The sequence below is a fragment of the Chelonia mydas genome, chromosome 5 (genome assembly GCF_015237465.2).
Source record: "Chelonia mydas isolate rCheMyd1 chromosome 5, rCheMyd1.pri.v2, whole genome shotgun sequence".
NCBI lineage: Eukaryota > Metazoa > Chordata > Testudines > Cheloniidae > Chelonia > Chelonia mydas.
In genome coordinates this window covers 51,883,687-51,911,292 of record NC_051245.2, presented here as the reverse complement: position 1 = coordinate 51,911,292, position 27,606 = coordinate 51,883,687, and the positions used below count along the sequence as shown (strand labels likewise).

At 37.9% G+C, this 27,606-nt stretch overlaps 1 protein-coding gene across 9 annotated transcripts in view; it reads right to left on the bottom strand.

Moving 5' to 3' along the window:
* The window catches only part of XRCC4 (X-ray repair cross complementing 4), a 275,050-nt gene that overhangs the window by 80,685 nt on the left and 166,759 nt on the right, over positions 1-27,606 (bottom strand). For 2 of the 9 annotated variants that reach the window (XM_043546369.1, XM_043546370.1), the window contains exons 7-8: positions 3,858-4,005; positions 2,983-3,171 (exon numbers count right to left, since the gene is read on the bottom strand). The exons of 1 other annotated variant lie outside the window; for it this stretch is intronic. In XM_043546369.1, the coding sequence (XP_043402304.1) occupies positions 3,018-3,171; positions 3,858-4,005 (302 nt within the window). In that variant the 3' untranslated portion in view covers positions 2,983-3,017. Of the gene's footprint in view, positions 1-2,941; positions 3,172-3,857; positions 4,006-12,143; positions 13,204-27,606 lie in introns of those variants that run through there. 6 more of the 9 variants (XM_043546372.1, XM_007066436.4, XM_043546373.1 and 3 more) reach the window with 5 other exon arrangements.

Here is a 27,606-nt window from a genome sequence, read left to right as displayed (position 1 = left end):
ACTTATTATCGTGCAATCAAGTAACCAAACATTTCTTGATAATAAGAATTAGGTTAAAGTCTCACTATATGATCATAAAGACTGTGATGAAAAATATACGCTATAGTTCTAAAATTTTTTGAGATTTGGGTTATTTTATTGTAGAAAACATTTTAAATTTCTGCATCCATTTAAACCAATATTGAAATCGTATTTCATGACTTGCATTCTGAAGTCACTGTAATCAAAAGTTTTTTGATATGAATAAAGAAGAATAAGATCAACTCTTTTTTGGCTGTTTTTGTTTGCTTCTTATGTACATAAAGGAAGAAAAATAATGAATTGAGCAGAGGAGCTGGAATGAAAAAAACTGCTCTTTGATTAATGATAAACATGGAGTCGCAAATAGCCTTTTATCTTTTCACTTAGTCACTCAACATGTGTTTTTTCTTTTGATTTGGGATCTTTCCTGCACCAACTGTCCTATATTATAAAAATTAAGAGGCAATACAAAGCACTTGGTGTGGCATGTATCTACTCGTTAATCGGCTGAGGAACATGAAACATGCATTGATGTGATCATCAAAACTTGTAAATGGAAAAGAGCACTAAATAAACTTTAGTGTACTGGGGATATTAAGGGATTGGGATGGATGGGAAAACAAATTAAAACATTTACCCATATAACAGCGTGCCAAAATCTTTTAGCTCTGTGAAGTTAGGAGTATGTCACTCATTTGAGGATGACATCACAGTCTCTATGCCAAACATTTGCTCTCCTAATGTTATGTTATCCTCCCAAAACCTGAACATCTTCCATGTTTATGATGGTGCGTCTCCAAAAGGTGATGGAATTTGGAATTCTGAGCAGTTATTTTTAAAAAGGGTTTTATTGCAGAAATAAAACATTCCCATGACAGAGTCTGAAATAAAGATTTGTTGCCAGTTTGGGTTCTATTCCTACAAGATGCCAAGTATCATCAGCTCAAAATGAAGCCTCAAAAAGTGCTTAACACCATGCAGGGTCAAGCCTGTAGTGAGTATAAATTACAAATGGTGAAGAAGTTTTACAATAATAGATAATGGATCAAATATAATCAGTTATATTGGGAAGCTGGATAATTATATCAAATCTAGGTTTTCACATCTACATTTGGCACACAGAAGAGAAATAAAATTATTACCTGAGCAAGCTGACTGACCATTCAGTCAGCAACCTTATGAAGACTCAAAATGAAGTTCAAAGAAACCAGAACTCATCAGCAGTGACAGCAAGGAAAAGCTTTCTCAATAGAATGGAAATTATATTATTACAGTTTTGTTCTTGTACCTCATCAGATATAAAGCTAATATAGAAACATAGTAACTGAGCTACATGATTGAAAACAACAACTCATTTTCAGTTAAGTTAGGGATTCAAATACATAATCTAGCACCAAGGGAGATCATGTGGATTTGTGATACTCACTTTGGGTTCAAAAATAAGCATGTGGAAATGTCATCGTCAGGTATACCTATCACACCACTGGCAGACATGCCACATATCAAAAAATCCTGCAATCTCTACTGCAAAACAGTTGTACTATAGATGTGCAGGTACTATGTGTCCTGTTTCAGAGTAACAGCCGTGTTAGTCTGTATTCGCAAAAAGAAAAGGAGTACTTGTGGCACCTTAGAGACTAACCAATTTATCTGAGCATAAGCTTTCGTGAGCTACAGCTCACTTCATCGGATGCATCCGATGAAGTGAGCTGTAGCTCACGAAAGCTTATGCTCAAATAAATTGGTTAGTCTCTAAGGTGCCACAAGTACTCCTTTTCTTTATGTGTCCTGTATTGCTGAGCTACATTCAACTGGGATTGTAAAAGATAATAAAGGATTGACAGGCAGATGTTGGTAAGGAATGAATTGGAACATTTCTTGTCAGGTGATAGCCAAGAAAACTACTCACACAGGTTCATGGAAATCAAAGACCAGATGTCTATCATAACTTGCTCTACAAACACAGTATGCACAGTATGTAACGTCCAAAATCTTTCCCTGTCTGATATTTGTATTTATTAGCTAAAGAATTAAGAATAAATAACATAACAATCATCTCAATCCTTCTCCCCAGGCTTGGCTTTTCTCTTCAGGACTGCTCAGCCCAAACCCTAGATACTCTCTTCCCCAGGGCACTACTCTTCCCCCATTCCTTATATCCAATCACCTACCTCAGGGAGTCCACTTCAACTTTTCCCAGTAGAATCAACACTTGCCAACAGGGAAGGGTCTTTCAGGCAAACACAGCCAGCCTGTTACAATGTCACAATGACTGTGGCTACCACAACTACATACAACTGGCCACCAAAATTATCAACCTATGTGCTCAGAACTTCAGAAGAACAGAACAGCAGACTTTGGCTTTGGTGAATATGGCTGCTGAAAATAGTATTTTTTCCCTAATAAAATAGGATTCTAAATTTAAACAAGCTTGTTGGCACCAAGCCATAGCTCTCTACATCAAGATAGGATATTTGCTGAGTGATTTAAAATAGCAAATCCTCTTTAATAACAGGAAATGTCTTTGTAATGTATTTGTTTCCATATCTGTTTAGACAGTTTATTATTTATTAAATATCACACATGAAAGGAGAAAATTAATATTTTCAAAACTAATTTAGCACAGATCTCAAAAGAAGACCAGTTTTTGAAGCAAACAACTCCAAACACTTTCAAAAGCCCTTACATAAGTCCCATATATAATTTCACCCCCCTTGGATCTTGTGAAAATATTTCCACAAGTCAGTATCAATATTTCAGGAAACATAAAAACTTTGCTAACTGTTTATATTACAAAATTTGAAATATTATCTTAAAGCATGAATTATTTTTGCAGTGATCATCACTTTGTCAAAGAAAGATCAGTATGAGTTGCAAACCATGCTTGGTCTATTAAAAATTCTATTAATTTTAATTTTCCTTTGTTTCAGAATCACCACTAGTTATCTCAATTTCTTTCTACCAGTTCAGAAGAGTTCTGAGCCCTGCTGTTATGCCTATTTGTCATATGATGTTACCATCAAGGAGAGAGAGCTGAAAGTGAGAAGAAGCCTCCGTGATGACTCCTGCAGAAATCTGCCAGTTGCACTGGTAAAAAAAGGTGTTAGGGGATGCCCACATGCCTCCCAAAGACATTTTCCAGCTAGGAGTCTAGGAATAAGAGATGGGAAATAGAGAGAAACCAGGAAGTGAAGACACATGAGAATAAACAATGGTTTTTTTAAAAAAATGTTAGAAAAGTTTTGGATCATTTTAAAAAAAAAAAGTCTTTGTTACTGCTGGTTCTGATCTGATCCAGTGCATCTATCCCTCTTAAACATGTGATACTATAAATACAGTACTAATGCTACTCTTTCCTGTGGTGTCAATTAGTCTGTGTCCCTCACCTTAATTTAATCCTTATTGCTAACGCACTCTTTTTTACTTTCATAGAAATATGGTAATTCATAGATTAAATTTTAGGCTTATTTTGTTTGCTTGACCAAGTGAATGCCTTTCTTTCAATGGCTTCCTGCAAGTTTGACTCTGAAGATTCATCAAACTTAGTAAGTCCTTGGGGCTGATTCTTCACTACCTTGCTCCTTGTGTAGTCATTTATGACCCGTGCAAAATGGGTATAAAAGGCTACCAAATCAGAATGCCAGCAATTTTACACGCATTTTGCACAGGTGTAAATGACTGCACAAAGTACAAGATGATAGAAATTAGGCATTTGCGATCTTACAGTGCTTGCAATGAATGCAATTAAAAAAGGGAACCTCTATCACTCAGAGAGAGACAGACAGACAGACACAATGTTATATCATTACTTGAATGAACTTTCAAAACTCCCTTACTTTTCCTTTGCCAGTAGCTGGGTCTCATATGTAGCCACCTTAGGTTCCACTCCAGCAGGTTTTTGTATCCTTTGTCTCCGTTTTCTACTTGGTGCAATATCAATGACATCTGGACTATTGAGAAGGGAATCCCTCCTTGGTAGAGCTGCCGAAGTGAAAGCAAAAAGACCAAAGCTTGACAAGATGCCCAAAAAGACAACATTATAAAATAATTTCCCAGTTCTACATCTTTTCTGTGAATATCTCTTTGCTGGTAGCATGTGCTTAGATACCATGTTAATGGGAGCCATGTAATAACCTAGATAGACAGATATACAGACGTCAGAGTTACCTACAAAGATGATAGCAAAGGACTCGGAGTCAGGACTTACGCATTCTAATTCTGACTCTGCCACTTACTTGCTGTGTGGCTTTAGGCAAGATATTTAACTTCTCTGTGTCTCAGCATCCCCATCTGTAAAATGGGATAACAATAGACATCTAGTTCACAAGGGGGTTCTAAAGATTAATTAGCTACTAGGCTCAACCTTTGAGAGGAGCTCCTTTGCTGACCATGGTCAAGAAGGATCTGACTGGAACTTTCAGAGAGCAGCATTTCTGCTCAACAGAGTTTGATATGCAATGGCTGATATTCAGCCTGGGTTACATGCCATCATGCTACCTCTGCCTTCAAGGGTCAAAAACCGTAAGAATTAAGGGAGTTCTGCTAATACTGCAGTAAGGAGCTAAGACCCAGACTGAGAATCATGCATAATAGTGTCCTTAGAGAAATAGGTCTTACAACCTCAACAGCAGAAATACACACATGGGGTCAATTCTTGGCCCATGCATCATTGTGGAGATGAGGCATAAACCTGGGCATCAGACTTGGCCCAGAATTTATATGAGAAAACCCCTTAAATTCTTAAAGGATTCATAGAGTTTAAGGCCAAAAGGACCATTACATTGTGTAATCTGATCCCCAACACAGGCGATAGAATGTCACCTAGTTACTGAGGCCAATAAATTGGGTTTGACTCAAGCTAAAGCTAAAGCCAGGCCCGCCGACATCAATTCCGGGCCCCAAGGCCAGGGCCGTCCCTAGGGAGGAGTGGGGCCTGGGGCGGAAGTGACCAATTCGTCACTTCCGGGACCGTCCCGCCACTTCTGGGACCGCAGTCCAATAATACAGCATTCCAATAATTTTTGTCTCTGCCCTTTTCTGAGCCCTTTCCCATTTTTTAACATCCTCTTAAAATGTGGAAACCAGAACCAGATGCAGTATTCAATTATCAGTCTCACCGATGCTCTAAACAGAGTAAAATCATCTCCCTATTCCTGTTCACTTCTCCTGTTTATATCTCTGAGGGCTACATTAGCCCTGGCCACAGCATCACACAGAGCTCATTTCAACATTTTTGATTAAAGTTTTTTGGAACAAGTAAAAAAAAATATTTTATTTTGTTTTGACTTGACTTAATTGTCGTTCATTCATTTTAGGTCAAATACAAAAGATGATCCCGCCCGCAGCTCCAACAGCTATCTGATTATTTAAAGTATGCATGCGAAGACTCACCTCTATATATACACATCCAATGTGCCCACATTTTTCTGCAAGTCTTCAACAGTCAGCAGCACACTTTTATTTAACAGGCATATTTTTAATTGTAAAAGCTTTCATCATCTTTAATTTTTAAGATAGCACTATCCAGACTAGCATGGTTTTCAAGGGAAATGCAACAAATTACAAGTTGGTGACTGAGAGCAGTGGTGCTAAGGTAACTTTCCCTGGCTGTTATTCCCCCCATTCATCTTCAGAAGAGTTCATTTCTGTGTGGATGAAAGGCATGCTTGAGAATGAAGATTTTTACATGAAATTACACAATTTTTCTTACTTCTTCATGGTGTGATCCTTTCTTCACAAAAACAACATACAAACAAAGGAAACTGGAGAATGGTTTTTACTCCCTTTACTAATCTTGCACAATTTTTTTCATTACTTCTCTCAAAACTATGATCCTGATTCAGCATAGCATTTAAGCACATACTTACATTCAAGTACATGAGTAGTCTTATTGAAGCCAAAGGGGACTACTCACATGCTTAAAATTAAAAGCATGCTGAAGTGTTTTTTCTGATTCAGGAACTAAAAGCTGAAAACAATCTGCATTTTATTTAATTAAAAGAGACTCACAGGCCTTGTGTAGGTATGAAGCTAATGCACTAACACGTTTTCAAAGTCTAGTATAGACAAGACACACTGTCTTTAACACGTTAAACTGTTTTGAGCTAAAACCAATGCTGCGCCACTCCTCATGCTTTAACTTGAGTAGTTTAGCCCACATATTAAAAGGCAATGTGCCTCCTTTATACTAGACTTTGAAAACCTGTTAGCTAGCATAACAACCTCACATCTTAAATCTTAGTCATGACAAGCCCTAGAAATTAACCCTAATAGTAACATGGCAATAAAGCAACAGTAGCATTATTACTATTTACTGATAGTGTGTTCAGAACAGTACATCCAACACCCATATTAATCCCATCTAGTCCCTCCCAACCTCAGCTGTTAAAAATTATCTCCTTTGCTTACCAATGTGTATAAACAACAATAAAACAGCAAACCAGCAAGACCTGCACATATAGCAACAAACTGGAATCAGGGTAAGCTTATTATTTTAAGCCTTATATTCTCTGCTGCTGCTATTCCTCCTCCACATTATTTACTCTCACTCTTTTATTCATACCCAGTATTGCTCAGGCTAGGGGCCATAGCTTTGTATATCCATTCTGTAATTAATTTTGTACACTTTTGATGTTGTATAAAGAGTGCACCTCTGTGTTTACATCTGCGTAACATATAACAGTGAATGGTAAACCTGGGCGTATGCTAAACATTGATGAACATTTACAGGCAAATCCTGCTTAACCTTGCACAGAAGTCTTGCTAAAGCTTATGTGAGTAAGGTGAACAGAAAATGCACCCATATTACATCTGCCTTTAATTTCAGATTGCCAGTAGACCATAGTACTTGTAATTGAATGCAATTGGCACAGACATTTAAAATTATCTCATTAAAAGAAAATTTGGTTTGAATGACATGTTGAAGCCAAGAAGAGGAAATATTCACCTAATCAATTAATCTGAACATCACACAATGAACAGAAATTCCTCTTCTGAGAAGATTCAATTTCATGACATAAGGAAAAATGTTTCCACTTCAGATGGCACAGAAAATGATCTTATGATACGCAAAAATAGGCTGGCTTATATCGGATATTACACTAAAGTATGTTTTTAAGCCAAAAATGAGCACCTTCATGTTAGAAACATTAACTGAAAAGCTGTAGTATGTTTTGAAGCTGAAAGAATCAACTACCACACCAAAGTCTTCATAATGCATACTACAGCTGCTCAGAAATGAATTACATTCAGGCGTATGAAATCGTGATTTTTGGCTAAGGGCCAAGCAAAGCACAAGCAGATACATATCTGTTTAGTCCTTGAGAAAAGTGTATGTGGCACAATTGGACTTGGTCTTGAATCTAAAACCCGCTTTCTGGAGATTTGTCAAACTCAGCATTTCCCTCGAGTATTCAGTGCATTGTAATTAATGGGTTCTTTGGGTTCTCTCAGAATGTTACTTCTCAGTCTTAAAAAGTTTTTATTACAAAAGTGGATGAGCATTGCTAGCATTTTGCTAACAGGCACAATTCTGAGCACAAAAAGGATTAATATTTATGAAGAAAATTGCCCAGTTCATCCTGAAAAACAGCTTGTATAAGCTTACAAAAAAAAGTGTTCCTGATATACAAGATGCAGCTGACATGTCAATTGCTGCAAGTGACACAATTGATTAGAGATCAGGAACATAAAACCTAGTTCAAGCGATAAGGTAATTTATGTGTAAATAAGATTAAAGATCTTATGAAATATAAACCCTTGCATTCCTAATTTTATCCCTTTGTAAGAGAGCTATCACTGTGTTGTTTTTGTATACAAGTATGGCAGTCCACAGTCAAAAAAAGGACACTGTAGAACAGAACTTAAGGTGAAATCCTGCAGAACCCTCCCTGACTTGGGAGAGCCCAAATTCAAAGAAACCATTGCAGTTCTGAGGGTGCACGGGCTAGGAAGCAGAAAGGCTACATAGTAGGGATTTGGCAAGCCTCTCTATGTCATGGATCCAAATTCCACAGTGGAGTGGGGCATGGTGGGTGGGCCAGGGAAAGGCTAAGGCCTAGTCAGTAGTTCTATGAACTACAGTACATGGATGCAATGGTCATAAAATCCAAGATGGGATGGGTGTCAGCTGATTAGGGGGCTCTATAAAAAGGTCATCCAGCTGGAATGGATACATTTGATACTGCAATGAAGTACAAGATGGTCAGTAATCTCAGGATGGAAAATAATTGAAAACCTGTATCATGTTTAAATTAATAAACATATATTTATTATGCCACATAGGAGCCGTCACTAGGCTGCACAGATGTCCCAACTTTAAGACAAGAGAAAGATTCTATTTCCTTAACAGCTATGCTAGTTCCCTGTGCAAAGTTTATTTTGGGGGGCTGTAAGTGGTGTGCATGAACTTCTCCCCTACTTACAAGTATATTCAAACCTCTTAATTTGTTCCTCTGGCAGTGTGATAAATAGCCATAAATGGTCCTATGTACTGCCTTGCATTATTTTTCTCTGTAGCGTTTCTGAAATCAGTTTGCATGAAAGGCAGTATACAAAATAAAGCTGTAATGTATTGTAATCTAGGTGTTGGTATGTAAGTGACAGTATCAAGTGCTCTCATTTTCTTTCATAATTCCTCTGTCCTGTACTGGTACAAGAAGGTTTTGAAACTGTGTGTTTGTGGAGAGAAATGTAAATTAGAAAACTGTAACAGAATAGCAAAAGGGAAAGATGGCTATTTTCCCTTCTTTCAAGTAAACTTAGCCTGATAATGATGATAAAATACGAAGTGAATGGCAGTATTCACACATGTTTCTGAAATCAGAATTGGGCCTTGAAACCATTATTTACCAGGGTGGATTTGTTTTAAATCACTAGTCAGGAAGACTCTATTTAATCATGGATGTCTACATAAAAGTGCATTCTTATTGGCTGTTATAACCTTAATACATATTCTTCACAACTCAGAGATAGTTGTAGGTTTCATTTTTAGAAGGTACACACTATACATTTTGTAAGTGATTTATTTTGAAAACTTTTCAGATTAGTTCTACATCTATATCATAAAATGAATTATTGTTGGATTATTTCATTTACCAAAGGTAATTGAAGCAGATATTTATGAAGTCATTGGGAGATGAACTATCTCCAATTCAACAGGTCAATCATTAATATTTGGAGGATTCTCTTGCCATGCTGTATTAGGAGGAGAACATCACCAGACAGACTTTTAAATGGTTTTATTTAACTAAAACAATGTTACGTATTCTGGATTTTTTTCTTCAACAGCAAATATATATTTTAACAAAACAAGCATATAAATTTTTGAATTTAGTTAAACATTCAAGTTTTTTAAAGTCAGGTTTGTTTTTGTTAAAATTGTTTTTAACTAAAATAGTTAAATGAAATATTAAAAAACAAAAATTAAATTGACTATGTCAGCCAGGTCAACATGAGAAACTTAAAATATTGGCTTCTGCAGTTAACTGAGTTGTCTTCACCTCATTTTCCTGTTTGTTCATAATCTGGAAAAGAAAAATAAGCTTTCCTGCTTTTTCAGGTCCCAAACGATTTCTCAATTTGGAATGAATTAGTCCAAAGGAAGAAAATATTCTTTCTAAACCAGCAGAAGAAGCTAGTGCTATTAAAAGTGAGATTATCACTTCAACAGTCTCTGAATCCAAGCGTTTAAGTGACTTCCACCAGTTCACTGGTGACTTTCTTTAAAACATCATCAGCAAACATATATTTCTTGAATGGTTCTTATTCCCAAACTGGATCTCTTTTACGGCCTGCTGCCATTATAGGTTTCCCCTGCTTGTGAGAGAATGGTACGGTAGATCTCAAATCAATGAAGGCTACACTCAGAAAGACATCAAGACTTCTGGAATATGCTGCTCTAACGGTTTCACTTTTGTTTCTACTGCCTGTCCCTCCCATCTCACATTTATCTCCAGATTTCTTCTCCTTGTCCAGATCTATTCCGCCCCAATAATCTTCTATTCACTGACCTTTTTGAAACTTTGCACTTTTAGAGAGAGGTAAGGGATTGACTTTGTGTATACAAATTTTCAGAGGGACAATAGGGTTGAGGTCTGTTATTTCTCACCTCTATATATTAATTTATTTATTTATTTAATTTTTTTTTTTTTTTTTTTTTTTGCTGTTAACAAGCATGTTATCTCTGGAGACACAAATCCACCGTTTGAAAACTGCAAAACTAAGCATCTCTGATGGTATCTTCTAGACTGAGCCCCACTGGGTAGATAGAAAGATTAACCTCAATAATCTATACAGAAGCCCCTGGAACCCCATAAAATTGGGTCCCTAATCCATGAACTATTGGAACTCATTTACAAAATGTTTCTTAAACATTACACAAATATATTGTCTCATATTATAGAATTCGAATTTATAATCCCTATTCCATGATGAGATATCTTTGAGCTGTAATATATCTTAATTAAAACTATCTTTAGATAGGCTTTTTCCTCAAAAAGCATTTTATCAAAAAAATCAGATTTAAATAAAAAAAATCTGATAAAAAAAATCATTGATTTTTATCCACCTTGTTATTTACACACTGCTCTAGCCTCTGTGGAGTCATTAGCCCTTTTGAGAAGGCAGAATACCAACACCTTTCTTGCTATAAAAGTATATTTACTAAAATGAATAAGGGGTAAATTTACTAGCAGTACAAAAATCACATTATATTATATAAATATATATGAAGGGACTGTTGATTCCTTACTAAAACTTCATGGGGTTTTTTTTATTAGCCCTCTCCCCATTCCATGAGAAAGGGGAAGGGCTGAAGAGGAGTCAGGACTCTGGAACTGACAGGGCCTCTGCTGGTATAGCCTCAGTAGGTAGATAAGGGGAAGCAAGTCCTCTAGAGATACTAGTGTCCAACTCCTGCCCACAGACAGGGAACCACACCTCCTAGCCTGTTCCTCTGAGTAACACCGGGGCAGTGACAGATGGGTTGCTTCTCGTCTCACCAAGAAAACTTAGAATAAGATCCCATTTTACAATACCCCCTGGTTCCTAACCCCATTACGCACACACACACACACCATTTATAAAATACATGTTTATACATACATTGAAAGACAATAAAAATGGAATGCCACAATGTAATCTGTGTGTAGTTACACTTTAAAACGTTTATTCTCTCTCACTGACTTTTCAATTACATATGTTTAATTTACAAAGAAAAAAATACGATTTTTTTAAAACTTCCAGCCCTTTAACTCAGCTTTGCATCTGAATATCAGATGTAATTCTTTGCACATCGTCACCTATAATGAAAATTCTACATTTGGAACTTAGTTAAGAACTCCATTGATGTTGCGTGAGCCATAGCAGAATCCAGCTCCCTCTCTCCCATGCTGCACTGGCTCTGTGGTGTTAACGGGAGTAATAAGTAGTAAAAACTTAGCTTGGTCACAAAAGTAAGTAAATATTACTCGGAATATACACAGTGAGCAGATCTTTTGAGTAAGAATGTTCCAAATTTAAATACTCTATTTTCCTACAATAACCACACTTCAAATGTGTAGTATGAGAACTCTCAGTACCTGTATTTGTAGAAGTTGCTGTGCAAGCAAAAAGGAGTAACTTTTTGTGAGATCTGACCAGCAGAGAAAAATGATCATGGAGACATAACTCTTTATTTCCCTTAGTGCTTGTTAAAACATGAAGCCTTAAGGAGTAACCAAAGATAATCACTTTGATGATTTCAGTTAATGCATTCATCTCCAAAACATCTGGTAAAGCTGCCACATGTGCTTCTTTTATATTTAAACAAACTGCCCCTTGTAGAATATGTTTTAGAATATATATTTTAACAAGTATTTACAAATGATCTAAGGCCAAATTTTGTTTTGATTTAAAGACCACTGACTTCTGTGGGAAGGGCATTGTGTAAATGAGCACAGCATATGGTCCCTACTGCTTATTGTTGATAAAAAACAGTACTGTTGTGGATTAGAAAAGGTATGTTGATTGTGTGTGTATATGTATATTTACTAATATACATATATCATCATCAAACATGCATAGTCCACTGAGGACCATTTCACAAGCAGAGTGACTACGGTTGTTGGCATCATACCAGGCATCATAAAGTGAAGTTCCCAGATCTGGCTTAATTCTGTGAATTCACAAATCTCGGATGGCCTTGGCGGTGATGCCAGGTAGGAAGAAGGCATTCTCCCCTTCTCACATTGATGGACAATTTAAAAGCACAGTGTGCTGGGGTGTTTTTTTGTCCATCCTGGTGACATGGCTGAAAAGCATGCAATGCCACTTTTGAATGTAGTGAGCGACTGGCGGAAGGCCAGATCTATGCGAGACTATGGCATTTCACACAAAGTTAAACCTCTTTATGCTCAGGATTTGGTACTGACAGGGCATAGGGAATGCCTCGACAGGATAGTCCAGATTTCTGACCCATATGGAAATACGGGCAGTACACAGATTTGACAGGACTGTTTCAGCGCAGACACATACTTGTGTCCACAACCAAGACTCAGACTTCATGATGGTGGAGGTCATTGGACAGTTGGTTTGCTGAAACTGAACTCTGTTTGCAGCCTACTTGTCAACATTTTCCACCTGCCTGCACCCGGCGTCCGGTGGCCCAGCTCCAAGATTCTGGACCATTCAACCCTATAGTGTGGGTAGTACCTTGGAAACCTTGAGTGGCAGGGCTGAAATTCTCTGGCTTCTCCACAAGCAAGGCAGCAGCATCAGTATAGTCTTGCTCAGTAAACTTCGTGACCATCCTTGCTTCCGATGTGTGAGCGGAAAGTCATAACATCTAGTCGCTAGCTTGACAGAATAGTAATGGGGTGAGAATGCATTCCTGTTGCACACCTGAGATTCTGTAGAAATGTGGTGAAAGCCATGAATCAATATGCACACTAGTGTGAGGATAATGCACCACATTTAGCAGTACATCTGGGACATCAGCTCCCTTCAGTCAGAGCCAAAGTGCTGACCTGTCAACTGAATCAAAAGTTGCTTTGATGTCCATATATGCTATGTGAAGTGGACAGTTAAATTCTCAGTGCAGCTCAGCCAGAAGCCAGAGGGTAATGACAGGGCCCATTCTTGACCATCCAGCAGTGAAACCCTGATTGCTGTGGATGACGATGTCAGTTAAGGACTGGCTGCATCCTGCAAAGCAGAATGTGAGCGATAATATTTCCAGGGACCAATAGCAATGAGATCAGCCTATAGTTCCCACACTTGTTATGAGATCACGTTCCCTTGTACAGGGATGTTATGATGCCATATTTCCATTCATCTGGTACTCTGCCATATGCCCACACCAATTGATGTGGGCCAATACTCACTAGTTCCAAGGTACCTTTGAGCAGCTTGGGTGAATACAATCATGTCCATTTCACAAGGTCTGGATGGCCTTTCATACTTTCTCAAGTCACAGAGGATCAGTGTTCACCCCTGGGTCTACAGTTGTATAGTTTGCCAGGTCACATGGCTCTAAACAGTCATCAACAGGCGTGTCATTCAGCACGCTTTCATAATGTGTTTTTCATATATAGAGAGGGAGTCAGATACTTCTCTTGTAAAAATACCACAATCTAACAATAATTAAATTCAGGGGATTACTAATTGCTATTTACTAATATTTTAGTTCCATTCTAGTCTAGTCAAATACCCTAATAAATAAAAACACTGGGAAGGAAAACATATGTAAATAACTCTATCATAATCATATAAGACAAATGGTCAATATGCAAAAAAATCAAAAAGATATGATAATTCTAAAGCTAATTGACAAGAACAGTTAATTCTGTGGAACAATTAAACTCATTAAGACAATAACCAAATAAAAGTTTGTTATCCAATGCCTGTTTTTTGCTCCCGATGAGGAGCTGTAAGATAGAACAAATTCTTGTCTGTCTACAAAAGGCAGGTGCTCTCTTTCTCCTGGATATTTCTATGGGGAAACACTGTGGCAGAAATAGAGATTTATATAGGACACAAACACTTTACTGTCAAGAAAAGGTCAGCTTGGCTCTCTGAATCACCCATTTTAGGGGTACCACAAATGTTTACAGAGAATGTTACAAAACCTATTCAGATTTGATAGCTATTGTAAGCTACTGAAGCTCACTTGCTCCTTCCTTCTTTTGGATAATCCAAAGTAGTACAAATGTATTAATGATATTATGGAGACTATTCAGACTATCATCAGATGCACACACTTCAGTCTGCTAAATTTCTCTCCGAGTCTGGCTGTTGACTGATCAGAAGCTTCCAGTTGAACTTGTTACTGTTTAATCTAAACAATGTCTCTTACTCTGTAAAGTTAGTTGACTGCTCTTTCTTCAATGCTCCGCTGTCTTTCTACAATGAGAGACGCTACTTAATGTAAAATAAGTCCCTTGGATAATATTTATTTTTTTCAGTTTGGGGAGCTGTTGTTCAGGAGGTACAATGAATGCTGGCCTATCTTTGTTCTGTCATCAATGCACTATAGGCAGTGGTTAAAGTAGATAGAAAGGGACAGAAAACTCTCACTGCCATCATCCAAGGAGTGGAAGCTAGGGGTGAGAGCTACTCCCCAAGCCAGGGAGAAGAGAGGTGGTTCTCCCTGTGGTTTTTGCAGAGGAAAAGGAGCTGAACTCCTCCTTACGTTAATGCTCGATTATAGTATATAACTTAGGTAGCAATATGACAGACATTGGTTTGTAGTCTCAGTCTAGTTCCTAATGGACCATTATAGTTGACAATAATTGGTACCTTTGTTGACAATCTCAGTGTGGAGGCTATTAAAGGAATGGGTATGGAAATTCATCTCTCTCTCACTGTTCTAGGCAGTCGCTTTAAATTAGGACTAGGGGTATTAGCAAGGCAATTTAGGAAGTCTGCCATTCTCCACGCTATAGCTGTTCTGCAGATAGATATAAGGACTTCAGCCAGAAATGCCATCAGTCTAGCACTTTTCATGACTGATAAATCCATAAAATCATTCAATGGTCTAAAATAAAACACATATTTATGGCCCATGAATATTCTCCAGTAAAAGTAGCAGAAAGAAGTCTCTATTTTAATTTTAGGAAAATAGTAAGTATCACAGTTCCTTCCTCTTGCCACATGCTCTGACATATTTCATTCTTTGTATAAACATGTACGTACAGTATTGTAATACCCTGGTGTCTAAAAGAGGCTTGAGACTGCTTTATTATAAATTCTGTGACAGTGAATTATTAACATTTATTTTTATAACTAATATCTCCATGGAAAGAGCTTACTAAGACACATGTTAAAAAAACTGTAGCAAAAAGTTTAGATTCATCTGTACAAAACTGTATAAATTGTATCCAGTTCAGTAAGGAAGTTTACATTTACACAGTAGTGGACTGTGTTACCATGGCATCATTGGTAATGTGTGCTGAGACATAAGTACTAGCCTCTCAAGTTTGCATAGGCAATGCCTAGTCTTTTTCTGAGGTCACCTTTTTTAAACAATTCTTTATAGAGATGTAAAATATTTTTATTATAATTAAAACAGCCCATCAACTGCCTTCAACTGGAGGGGAGGGAGATAACCTCAGGGTAAGACAGAAATTTGGTTAAAATGTGTTAAAATAATTTTTCCTCAGCATTTATTTATATAGTGATCATTCCGGTGCCAATCTGCCTCCTTTGTGTTCTTCAAATTGTCTGGTACTCTTGCCAGATAAACTGTTTGGTACCCAAATGAATACTGTGGTTGGGTGAATGGGAAAGAGGTCTTTTCATATATCAGAGGGGCTTCAGAAAGAAAATAAACATCCCTTCACAAATAGTAGCAAAAGGTCCCTGAACCCTGCTTATATATTATCTATAAATACAAACTACCAAAGGAGCTCAGCACTTGAATCCTGGTACCCATGACTTGAAATCCATGTACTGTTACTCTTTTACTCTTTAAAAATAATGCATTGATAATGTGATATTTTCAGTGTCAACAATGCATGCTTCATTGGGTGAAATATTCTCTTTCAGTAATCCATAAGAATAATGTCTGTGATTTTTTATTTTACTAATGCCATAATTCCAACAAAGTACACCTATTTTTAACATTTCCATAAATTGTGATTTATAAATATCTAAAAAGGAATCTTAAAAATCCTTGTTGTACGGCGCATGAAGAAATGTCACAAAGTCCCTAGAAGTTAATACCTGCTTTACAATACAACAATGGAAGCTTTATAGTGTGTTCAAAATCCTTCATGACTTGGGTCACAGGTAGAGGCTCCATTATGAAGCCGGTGAAAGCTAAAAAACGGTAATTTTTGTTATTTGAAACCTATAAACCATTAAAGCTGCTTTCCCTGGTTTATTATTTATAGCTGCTTGACAGAACGGTTGGTAATATTGGTGGCTCAAACATTCTTGTTTTGTTTCTTGACTAGCCAAAAGCAGTTCAATGAACAGTCAGACTGTTCAGCAGCAACATGCTCTGGGCTTTCAATGTTCTATTGAAAGTCAGATTTATTACCTGCAACCTTTTCCATCTCTGATTTATGAATAATTTCAACAATTCACAATAATGCTAGGCTGGTGGAGTTAGTTCACTTCATTGTGCTGTCATCCAGCACACCAGCACATCCAAGTTCAGCAAAGACTATGTATTATGAGGTCCTGATCTGAAAGAGGCTCAGATAAGCTCATTGCTCTGAGTGTGACTATTTGCTGCATCATTTTCTGGAACCTGTTGCTGTCTTATTTGGATCCTCCATACCTACCAGGCTGGAGATAAGAGGATTTATTAGTAGTTTCCTCAAGAGAAACTAAAGGGATTAATATGTATGAAAAATAATCAAAAGAAAATTAGAGCTGTCCTAAAATGAGAAACAAACAATCATGGGAATAAAGGAAATGAAGCCAAAAAAATAAAAGTTTTTGGAAATTTTCTTAGGTGCAATCATTCAATTTCATGTTAAGGAAACGTAGCTGAAGTTTCTACAGGTAATATAAAAACAGGCAAATATTAGTGCTTAGAACTCATGCGTACTATTGCCACCTTCCAATTTTTATGCCTTGATCTCTTCTGGTAACGGTAGTTTATCTTTCCCAGCCCACCCTGGAGACCCTGCCCCTGACACTGTGAGTGTTGGATTTCCAAAGATCACTTCAAGGGTTATTCTAAATGTTAGGTAGTATTTCTCATTATGTCTAACCTCCAGCTGTGTGGAGTCTGACTTCTGAAAAACAGTCTTAAAGAAGATCTTGCACACTGGTAATTGTATTAATTATTTACAGATTGAAGACCACTAATAGGTTAGTGTGTTGACCTTCTATGCAAGATGGTCATCACCACTGCTATTCATGTTAAGATGTGAAATCATGCTTTGAAACTGGACTTCTGGATTAATAATAAAGGAAAGGCTAATGGTTCCTAGGAGAAATTATTATCCTAGAGTATTGTTAATCTAGAGTTGGAGTATTAACTCTATCCCAGAAGAATGCATTTAGAAAACTGGAAGCCTGAGGTGGGTAACTACTCATGTGTCAGCTTCTTTGCTCAAAATCATGATAACCCTGACAATGAATACTAACAAAAACAAAAAGGATTTGTAAACAGTAAAGCCTTTTGATTCTTTTACTGGAATAAGTATTTGAACACCCTTATACTTTAGTAGTCTTATTATTTTGTATGTTGGTTCCTGGAAACCTCTGTAACTGCCTATTAATTTTAGGACAGCCCTGGAAAACTGCTATTGAATTTTTTTCAATATACTATATTTCTCATTGGCCCCAAGATTGCGGGTAAGTCACAAAGCCTGAGTAAACAAGAGTCAGTTCAGGAATTCTTTCCTCCCACCCTCCTCTTGAAGTTGGAGCCATGGTGCTGGGCACCCTTGCAGCTAGTCTGTAGCTGCTTTTACCATTCTGATCTATTGGCTATAGTAGCAGCCATGGCCTATTGACGTCAGTGGACTTACACTCATGTAAAACCAATATGAGATCAGCATCAGACTCACAGAGTTTCCAGCATATGGATCCATGTTGTTCACAAATCCACTGGCTATGCTCTTGCTTGCCCACCCCCAGAACTCCTCTCTGAACTCCCATGAAATTAGCCACCACAGAGCTTGACTCCTCAGTGTTCAGAGCACTGAAAAGTCCACCTGCATGACCTTGCTTCATTCTGGCTCCCTCATGGAGTGGATGTAAAGTAAGACCACTGCACTTTGGGACATCTGGAGCCTGGATATATCAAGGATATTTTTTTAAATTCTAGTGAAATCAATAAAACTGAATACATTTAGGTTAACAAAAGGCATAGAAACCTGTCCAGAAACACCACATATGGTGATGAGAACAAGCAGATGTTTCACTTGGGTCCAGATCTGGCAAAAACATAAATTTTGTCTGACAGTTTTAACTGACTTCACGGCAGAGGCTGAAAGTAACTTTGACAAGCGTATGGAGTCATGATCCTGGCATTTTAAAATGGATAAAGTACTGAGCTGTACTTATAACAATATTGTGTACTCTGTACTAAGCTACCCTCACAATTTTTGAATTACATTATAAATACCAAGTTTTCAATATATAATCTTCTGGGCTTTTTTGAATTTTGAGTAAGTGTCTTTCTGGTGCATTCCAACACAGACAGTAGGGTCCAATGGACACTGCACTGGACTAGAAGTCAGGAGACATGGGTTTTATTCTTGGCTGTACCGATGACCTACTGTGTGACCCTGAGACAATCACTTCCCCTTTTTGTGCCTCACTTTCCTCAATTGTAAAATGGAGCTAACAATACTTATCTTTGTGAAGTACCTTGGGATTTAAGGATCCAAAGCACTAGGAGAGTCTGAGCCAAAGAATGTTAAAGTAACTGGGAGAGACGCCACTAGCCATATCAAGAGCGAGGTGTTCTTATTGTAGGCACTGTTATAATAATTAGGATTTACTAGATCTACTCCAGTTGTGAGCTCATTTGGTGGAAAGTGGGTGAAAGTGTATAAAACATTACAATAACCTATGGCAATCAATGTTGATGGAAAGCATATGAAAAGAAACAGAAAGACTGGAGTAGTGCAAAGAAAACAGAGGCTACTGATAGCACCCACAGTGCTAAGATTGTGATTTAAAAACAAGATGAAAGTAAAATCAGAAATCAATGGACCAAAATCGGTGTCAGAAATTAGACCTAACTGATGAACAAAATAATGAGGGAATAACCTATTCTGCCATCATCCCCCCTTTTGCGACCTTAAAGGGGGCACATTGGGGGGTCAAAATGGCCTAACAAACTCCTGGAGGATTCCCTTGGGAAAAAGCTGACAGGTGTCTGCTTTGCTCCTGAGGCTCAACAATGAAAGACAGAGTCTCTAGCATCATTATGACACCCAGAACTCAGTGCACAGTGGAGATGATTGGCCACCACCAGTAGACTAGCAAAGACACCAAGGTTATACATGCAAGATGCAGCTCTGTCCTCTCTTGCCTTGTGTGTTCCTTTCCATCTCTCATTATCTTCCTTCTCCACTTTCACCCCCCCTCCAAGCTTTTGGCCTAATCCCGAGACCAGCTGCATCACACAGCACTAGCATAATGAGATAAGGCCCACCCAGCTCTGCTCAGCCTTAGAAGGACTGTTGAAAGAGAGGAACCGGCCCATGCCTGTCAAATGGGGTCTCAGACTGGGTAAATCAGCCAGGCTCCAGAGCAACAGTTGTCATCACCAACTTGCCAGCCCAGAGCATCTATCCATGACTGACAACTTTGTATCCTGAACACATACACAAGAAGCTGTATTTCACCGAGTTTTACAAACCTCTCTCTTCTCCCTTTGTGTCTATCTGTTTTGTTGAAAACAGGAAAAGTAACCACCAAACTCACAAGGTCCATTCAAAATTCAACCACCAAACTGGCCCTTTGTTTCCCATTACAAAGGATAGTTTGACTCTAACTGATATCCTCTTTGATAAAAAAAATGTTGATTATGTTTGTGTTGCGTAACTACTCAATTTCAAAATTAGGGCTGTCGATTAATCACAGTTAACTCATATGATTAACTCAAAAAAATTAATCATGGTTACAAAATTAATCACGATTAATTGCACTGTTAAACAACAGAATACCAATTGAAATGTATTAAATATTTTGGATGTTTTTCTACATTTTCAAATATATTGATTTCTATTACAACACAGAATACAAAGTGTACAGTGCTTACTTTATATTTTTGATTTCAAATATTTGCACTTTAAAAATGATAAAATAAATAATAGTTTTCAATTCACCTCATAAAAGTACTGTAGTGCAATCTCTTTATCGTGAAAGTGCAACTTACAAATGTAGATTTTTTTGTCACAGAACTGCATTCAAAAATAAAACAATATAAAACTTTAGAGTCTACAAGTCCACTCAGTCCTACTTCTTGTTCAGCCAATCGCTAAGACAAACAAGTTTGTTTACATTTATGGGAGATATTGCTGCCCGCTTCTTATTTAGAATGTCACCTGAAAGTGAGACCAGGCATTCACGTGGCACTTTTGTATCTGGCATTGCAGGGTATTTACATGCCAGACATGCTAAACATTTGTATTCCCCTTCTTGCTTCGGCCACCATTCCAGAGGACGTGCTTCCATGCTGATGGTGCTCGTTAAAAAATAATGTATTAATTAAATTTGTGACTGAATTCCTTGGGGGAGCATTGTATGTCTCCTCTTCTGTTTTACCCGCATTCTGCCATATATTTCATGTTATAGCAGTCTCGGATGATGATCCAGCACATGTTCGTTTTAAGAACACTTTCACACCAGATTTGACAAAATGCAAAGAAGGTACCAATGTGAGATTTCTTAAAATAGCTACAGCATAAGACCTAAGGTTTAAGAATCTGAAGTGCCATCCAAAATCTGAGGTGTGGAGCATGCTTTAAGAAGTTTTAAAAGAGCAACACTTCGAAGTGGAAACTACAGAACCCAAACCTCCAAAAAAAGAAAATCAACCTTCTGCTGGTGCCATCTGACTCAGATGATGAAAATGAACGTGCATCGGTCCGCTCTGCTTTGGATCGTTATTGAGCAGAACCCGTCATCAGCATGGACGCATGTCCTCTGGAATGGTGGTTGAAGCATGAAAGGACATATGAATCTTTAGCAGATCCGGCATGTAAATATCTTGGGATGCCAGCTAGAACAGTGCCATGCAAATGCCTGTTCTCACATTCAGGTAATATTGTAAACAAGAAGTGGGCAGCACTATTGCCTGCAAATTGTAACCAAGCTTGTTTGTCTGAGTGACTGGCTGAAGTAGGACTGATTGGACTTATAGGTTTTACAATGTTTTATCTTTGAATGCAGTTATTTTTTATACATAATTCTACATTTGTACGTTCAACTTTCATGATAAAGAGATTGAACTACACTACTTGTATTAGGTCAATTGAAAAATACGATTTCTTTTGTTTTTTACAGTGCAAATATTTTTAATAAAAAATAAATATAAAGTAAGCACTGTACACTTTAATTTTGTGTTGTAATTGAAATCAATACATTTGAAAATGTAGAAAACATCCAAAATATTTAAATAAATGGTATACTATTACTAACAACATGATTAATTGTGCGATTAATCATGATTAATTTTTTTAATCGCTTGACATTTTAATCGCTTAAAATTCTTTTTCTCTTGTGTGTCCTAATCAATACATTTCCAAACTTTGGTATGAATTTCCTAATGTGCTTGCTCTGGCACAAAGCAAGCAATCTTGAAACTCATAACCCTGAACCATGTTTCATGGTTTAGTGTTGCACAGCAATAGGGTCACTTTGACTCTCTGAGCCCACTTATTCCATCAAAATTAACACAACACTACTGCTAAACCAAGTGTATACTTAGACTACTTTATAAAAATTTCTATCAGCTACCTACTTTTTTCTGATGTGCAGTGACTTCCAAAAGGCTTTTTATACTGTGAATTTAACGACAGCATTTAAGATGTCATTATGGCATGTCTGGGAATATATTGCTGACATTAAGTCTTAATAATGGATTCAACAGTGATGTACATAGAAGGTGCATGTGTCTTGATCAGACATATGACATTAACAGTAATGTTTTTATGGGAGATGTGCTGGCACAATTTCAATCAAAATTACAAGAGAATTTTTCTATGGAAAAAAATCACAGGTAACTTTGTTCAGTCTAAAAGCTTTTTCCCCTGATAATGTACATATATAAAGAAAGAAACTTGAAATTATTGTTCTAAATGTTGGAAGAACAAGGGAGCACTATCATTATTAAATATACTTATTGAGCACTGTAAGTATACTGTACCTATCCAGTAAGGTCACAGTTTATAAAGTGTTATGTGGCTAACTGAAACTTTAATAATCAGTTGTCATGGACAATTCAGGTTCAACAGGTCAACAGGATGGTTATAAGTCCGGTTTATAAACATCTATCATACCTTCTAATGATGTGCTTATAACTATCTATACTACAGACTATGTATCCTTTGTGACAGGGTCGGGCCAGATGGCTACAGGAGAGTAACAGAAGGCAGATATATTAGCCCCAGGCTAAGAAGGTCCCTTTTCCCTGGGTAAGGTAACAGGGAAGGTTCCAGAACAATCAGGAAACTCCTGGAGACAATTAAGACAGACAGGCTGATTAGAACACCTGCAGCCAATCAAGAAGCTGCTAGAATCAATTAAGGCAGGCTAATCAGGGCACCTGGGTTTAAAAAGCTAACTTCAGTTTGTGGTGTGTGTGAGAGGAGCTGGGAGCAAGAGGTACTAGGAGCTGAGAGTGAGAACACATACTGTTGGAGGACTGAGGAGTACAAGCATTATCGGACACCAGGAGGAAGGTCCTATGGTGAGGATAAAGAAGGTGTTGAGAGAAGGCCATGGGGAAGTAGCCCAAGGAGTTGTAGCTGTCGCACAGCTGTTCCAGAAGGCACTCTAGACAACTGCATTGCACAGGGCCCTGGGCTGGAACCCGGAGTAGAGGGCGGGCCCGGGTTCCCCCCAAACCTCCCAACTCCTGGTCAGACACAGGAGGAGCTGACCTGGACTGTGGGTTCACAAAAACGGCCAAGCTGAGGGCTGCCGTGAAGCTCCAAGGCGAGCAAATCCGCCAATAAGTGCAAGACCCACCAAGGTAGAGGAGGAACTTTGTCACATCTTATAATATTTACTAATCATGTATTAACGCTTCATAAATGGAAACTTAATATAAGGTTGAAGCCTGAGGCGTGTACTCTAATCCACCCCTGACCCTTCATCAAGATGACAAGCACAGACCCCTTGTGCAGATGCAGAGTCCCATTGATCTTCAAGGTATATACACTGACCTTTATGGAAATTTACATAAGTACAGAGGTCAACATTTGTGGATCAAGATGAAAAATCAGGGCCTGGTACAATAAGATATTTAAGATAACAGTGCAGATACCAAAATCAGTGAAAAGATCAGATTAGGAACACTTCGTCTATGTCATGGAATTACCTATGAAACCTATTGTCACTGATGAGTTTAAAATCTGTCAACCTTTCAAGACCAATGATGAAAGTTAACTACAAAAGAACTACATCCTGACCCCAAGTTAGTCATATAATAACTGAGTAGTGTTATCAGGATTAAGGGGGAGGCTAAGATTTAAGATTAAGTGCTTCTTTTTAACTAATGACTCCAATAACTGCTGCTACATTTTTAAGGAAAGAGGAATAAACTCCTTATAAATTGCTTAAAAGTAAGAATAAATCAGAGGATTAGAACCAGCAGAAACAATTTAATTCAACAGACTCCTCTATACTGAGGGGAAGGCGGGGGGGGGGGGGGGGGGGGGGGGGAAGGACTTTCCCTGGGCACTTGTCTACAATGAGAAGGAAGGGATGAGTTTCCACAATATAAAGCAGATATTAACTTTAGTGAAAGCGTATTATAGAAACTTAATATTCCTAGTGAAAGGATATAATAGGCTTATTCTGTGACATGATTTGCCAGAGAACAAAGACAGTAAGCATCCATTATTTTATAATATTGGAAAAATTTACAAAATGACATTTACTGAAGACCAAAAAGGAAAATGCATATGATACAGGCTACACATAGATATGTGATAAAGGTTCATTAAAAGTCAGATTGGAATAGAATGCCAAAACTTATTGAGCCATATTCTGGTTTTGATCACAGTACGTGCACTTAGAAACCACTGACTTCATTGGGTATTGATTTAAAGCCAGAACACAATCCTATGTAAATTGTATGTGCTCAGAAAATATATTGTACCATTTGACTTTAGCCTTTTTCCAAGAAAGGAGAAACCTGTATAAGCAAGGCTCAGTGAGTCATTTTTTTTCTTCTTGGGCAGAAAGTTGTGGGATGAAGTACTACACAATATTCCAGCTTATACCCAGCACCAAAAAGCACAACCAAGGTCCTGTAACATTAGAACTTTTGTCCTGCAGATAACATGTTAAATCTATATTCTTTCTGTCCATCTTTGATGACTTTCTAAAAAAAATGTTCAAGACCCCATGCCTGACCCCTTTCACTGGACCATATTCTAACAATCCTATCACGCTGAGTAGTACCTTATTTCATGAGTTGGTCCCATTAACTTTAATTGGACCACACATGGAATAAGGTACTATTTAACATGAATAAGGGTATCAAAATCAGGTAGGGGATAGCTCTGAATGTCACACCAACCATATACTCTCCGATAAATGCACTCTGTCTCACTCAATAAAAAAACACTCTAGTGTCCAAGGCTGAGTGTGAAACATTGCTGTTTGAAAATGCCTTCATGGCACAGGTAGTAATAAACACATTGGGCCAAATATTAAGCTGCCATAAGTCAGTGTAGCTCCAATGAAATTAATGGAGCTATGCTGATTTACACCAGCTAAAGATCTGGCCCATTGTTTCAAAATACCCCCACTATTAAATGCACTACATGAAAATGTCATGAGAGATTTTTAAGAACAGGTTAGACAAACAGCTACCAGGGATGATCTAGGTATATTTAGTCCTAACCTCTGTGTAGGGGGCTGGACTAGATGAACATTTGAGGTCCCTTCCAGCTCTACATTTCTATGATTCTATAAAAGCTAATTTTGTTCAATAGATGAACAGAGATATTTCCTGTTTCCATATTTCCTAAACAAGTAACTGAATAATATGATTACTGTGTAGATTATGCAAAATCATCCTTCCCCCCCCCATAAACATTAAGGACTTTCAAACATTTATACTAGTGTGTTAGTAGCTGATTTCTTTTTTCCTGCAGCCTATGAAGTAACAGAGAGGAGGAAAGATTTTCTGTGAATACTATCTCAAACATTCTCTCTTAATTTGTTAATCTTTCAGTAATAAATTCTGTCCATCCCTGAATCTTGTCAATGAGCAGTAAGGAAGATTATGGTGGTTTCTAGATTGCCAGTAACCATACGTTTTCACAGTTATTCCATTTCAGGCAATACATCTTTTTCAAGCTTGAAAAATGTCAAACTGAGTTGTTTAACCAAAGGTTAAAGATCAGTCTTAAGAGGACATTCCCTACTGCTACTAAGGCCTTCCAGTTCTTGTAGCTGGTATCTGTTTTTCTGCTAGCCTACATGGTTGCACATGAAGAGATTCATTTTAGAATCTCTTATTTCAGTCATACAAAAAATACTGCATATCCCAATGATTTACTCTCTTACTGGCTCTTTACTACTAAAACACCTGTTATTTTCTCCTAAATTATTTTCACTAATAACAAAACTGTTGATCTTGTTACCCAAGGATATCAAAAGATAATAAAACAAAATCTTCTATAACAGGAACCATGTTCAGATTCTCTTGATATAAATCACCATCTAAAGCAAGTAATCTAGCATGATGCTTTCCCTCAGATTAGGATTTAAAATGTGTTGGGTTAATATTTAAAGCAGGCATGATTTACAAATGAATGCTGTTTTAATCATAACAATAGTGGTATGAAATCAGCTTAAGTAGTTAAGACAAGCATATGCAATTCAACTTTGTCACACAAGAGTGCTGGTAAGAGGCTGTTTTTTATATTTCCTGGCCCTGGTTACATTACACGGGTCAGGGGCTACAAAAGGCTATGCCCTGTCATAAGGCATGGGTCAGTATCCATTGACTCCAGTGGCTACTGTTACAAGCTAGATTTATTTTTTTCTATAACTTCACATTTTAGCAGGAGAAATCAATATAGGGGGAGAGGGGAGGGAACAGGGGAAATAGTTCCCAATCTCATTAAAGTGCTATCCACATTCGGTGTTATTTATTCCACTTAATTTAAACAAAACAAAACAAGGAAATGTAAAGTTTTTCTCCTTCTTTCAAATCCTTGTTCATAATCCACTTCTTTCACAAAGCTCTGGCAGTGATCTCACCAACAACGGTTCTGTTCCCCTCCGTATCTCATGCATATTTGCCTATATTAAGCTTTAAACGTCTGGGGAGGAGGGACTTTATACTCTTATTGCTTTGACAGTCCATGCCAGCAGAGCTACAAGCCCACGGAGTAAAGAGTGAGTGGTCATGCATGGTGAAAGCAGTGGGAGAAGTGCACAGGGAACCCACTGATTCAAGGTTACCTAACTGCGTTGGAAGGTACTGCTGCACAAGGTCAGTCCTAACTTGAACTCACCGCAGTAATGTCCTTCAAGGACCTGTGTTAGTGGAGGATTGAACATAGAAGAGGTCCATTCTGCCAGGCCCTCTTCTTCTCTGTCCCACTCACTCCTCTCCACCCTCCTTTGCACAGCTTCCACCCACCTGGACCTTTGGGCTTGGGTGGGGGAGGCAGCAAACCTCCTCCCACTAGACTTCTGGGAACTTATGTCCCCTTTACACACCTTCTCAATTGTCTGCAGCAGGAGAGAACATAAGAACAGCCATAGTGGATCAAACCAATGGTCCATCTAGCCCAATATCCTATCTTTCGACGCTGGCCAACGCCAGGTGCTTCAGAGGGAATGAACAGAACAGGCAAACCTTGAGTAATCCGTCCCATCGTCCACTGCCTGCTTCTGGCAAACAGAGGCTAGAGACAATCAGAGCATGGTGTTGAATCCCTGACCATCTTGGCTAATAGCCATTGATGGAGTCTATCCTCCAGGAATTTATCTAGTTCTTTTCTGAACCCTGTTATAGTTCAAAACATTATTTTGCTTGGCATCCTTCAAATAAAGGTAATTGGCTTTTTCTTTCCTGAAGATATAATGGGAGAGATGACTGCTGCTTTTCCACAAAAGGATGTGTGAATTATCCACCAATTGTACTGATGAATCTTGATCAATATGTATTGACACCTCAAAGCTGAGCAGACAGTCTTTAGCTATTTTAAACAACTTTGTTACACTCATGTGATTAGGTTCATGGTTTTCTTTGACATAGAAGATCAAAAAAGATTAAGTATGTCACCAGTTGAGGAATGAAGCATCCATAGACGTTCAGTAACCCAACAAAGGAGCATAATTCACTCACACAAAGCCTCCACCTATAGCCTTGACCTTACTGACACTTTATGAAGACCAATGACATCAATCTTATGGTCTACATACTCTAAGGAATGCTTG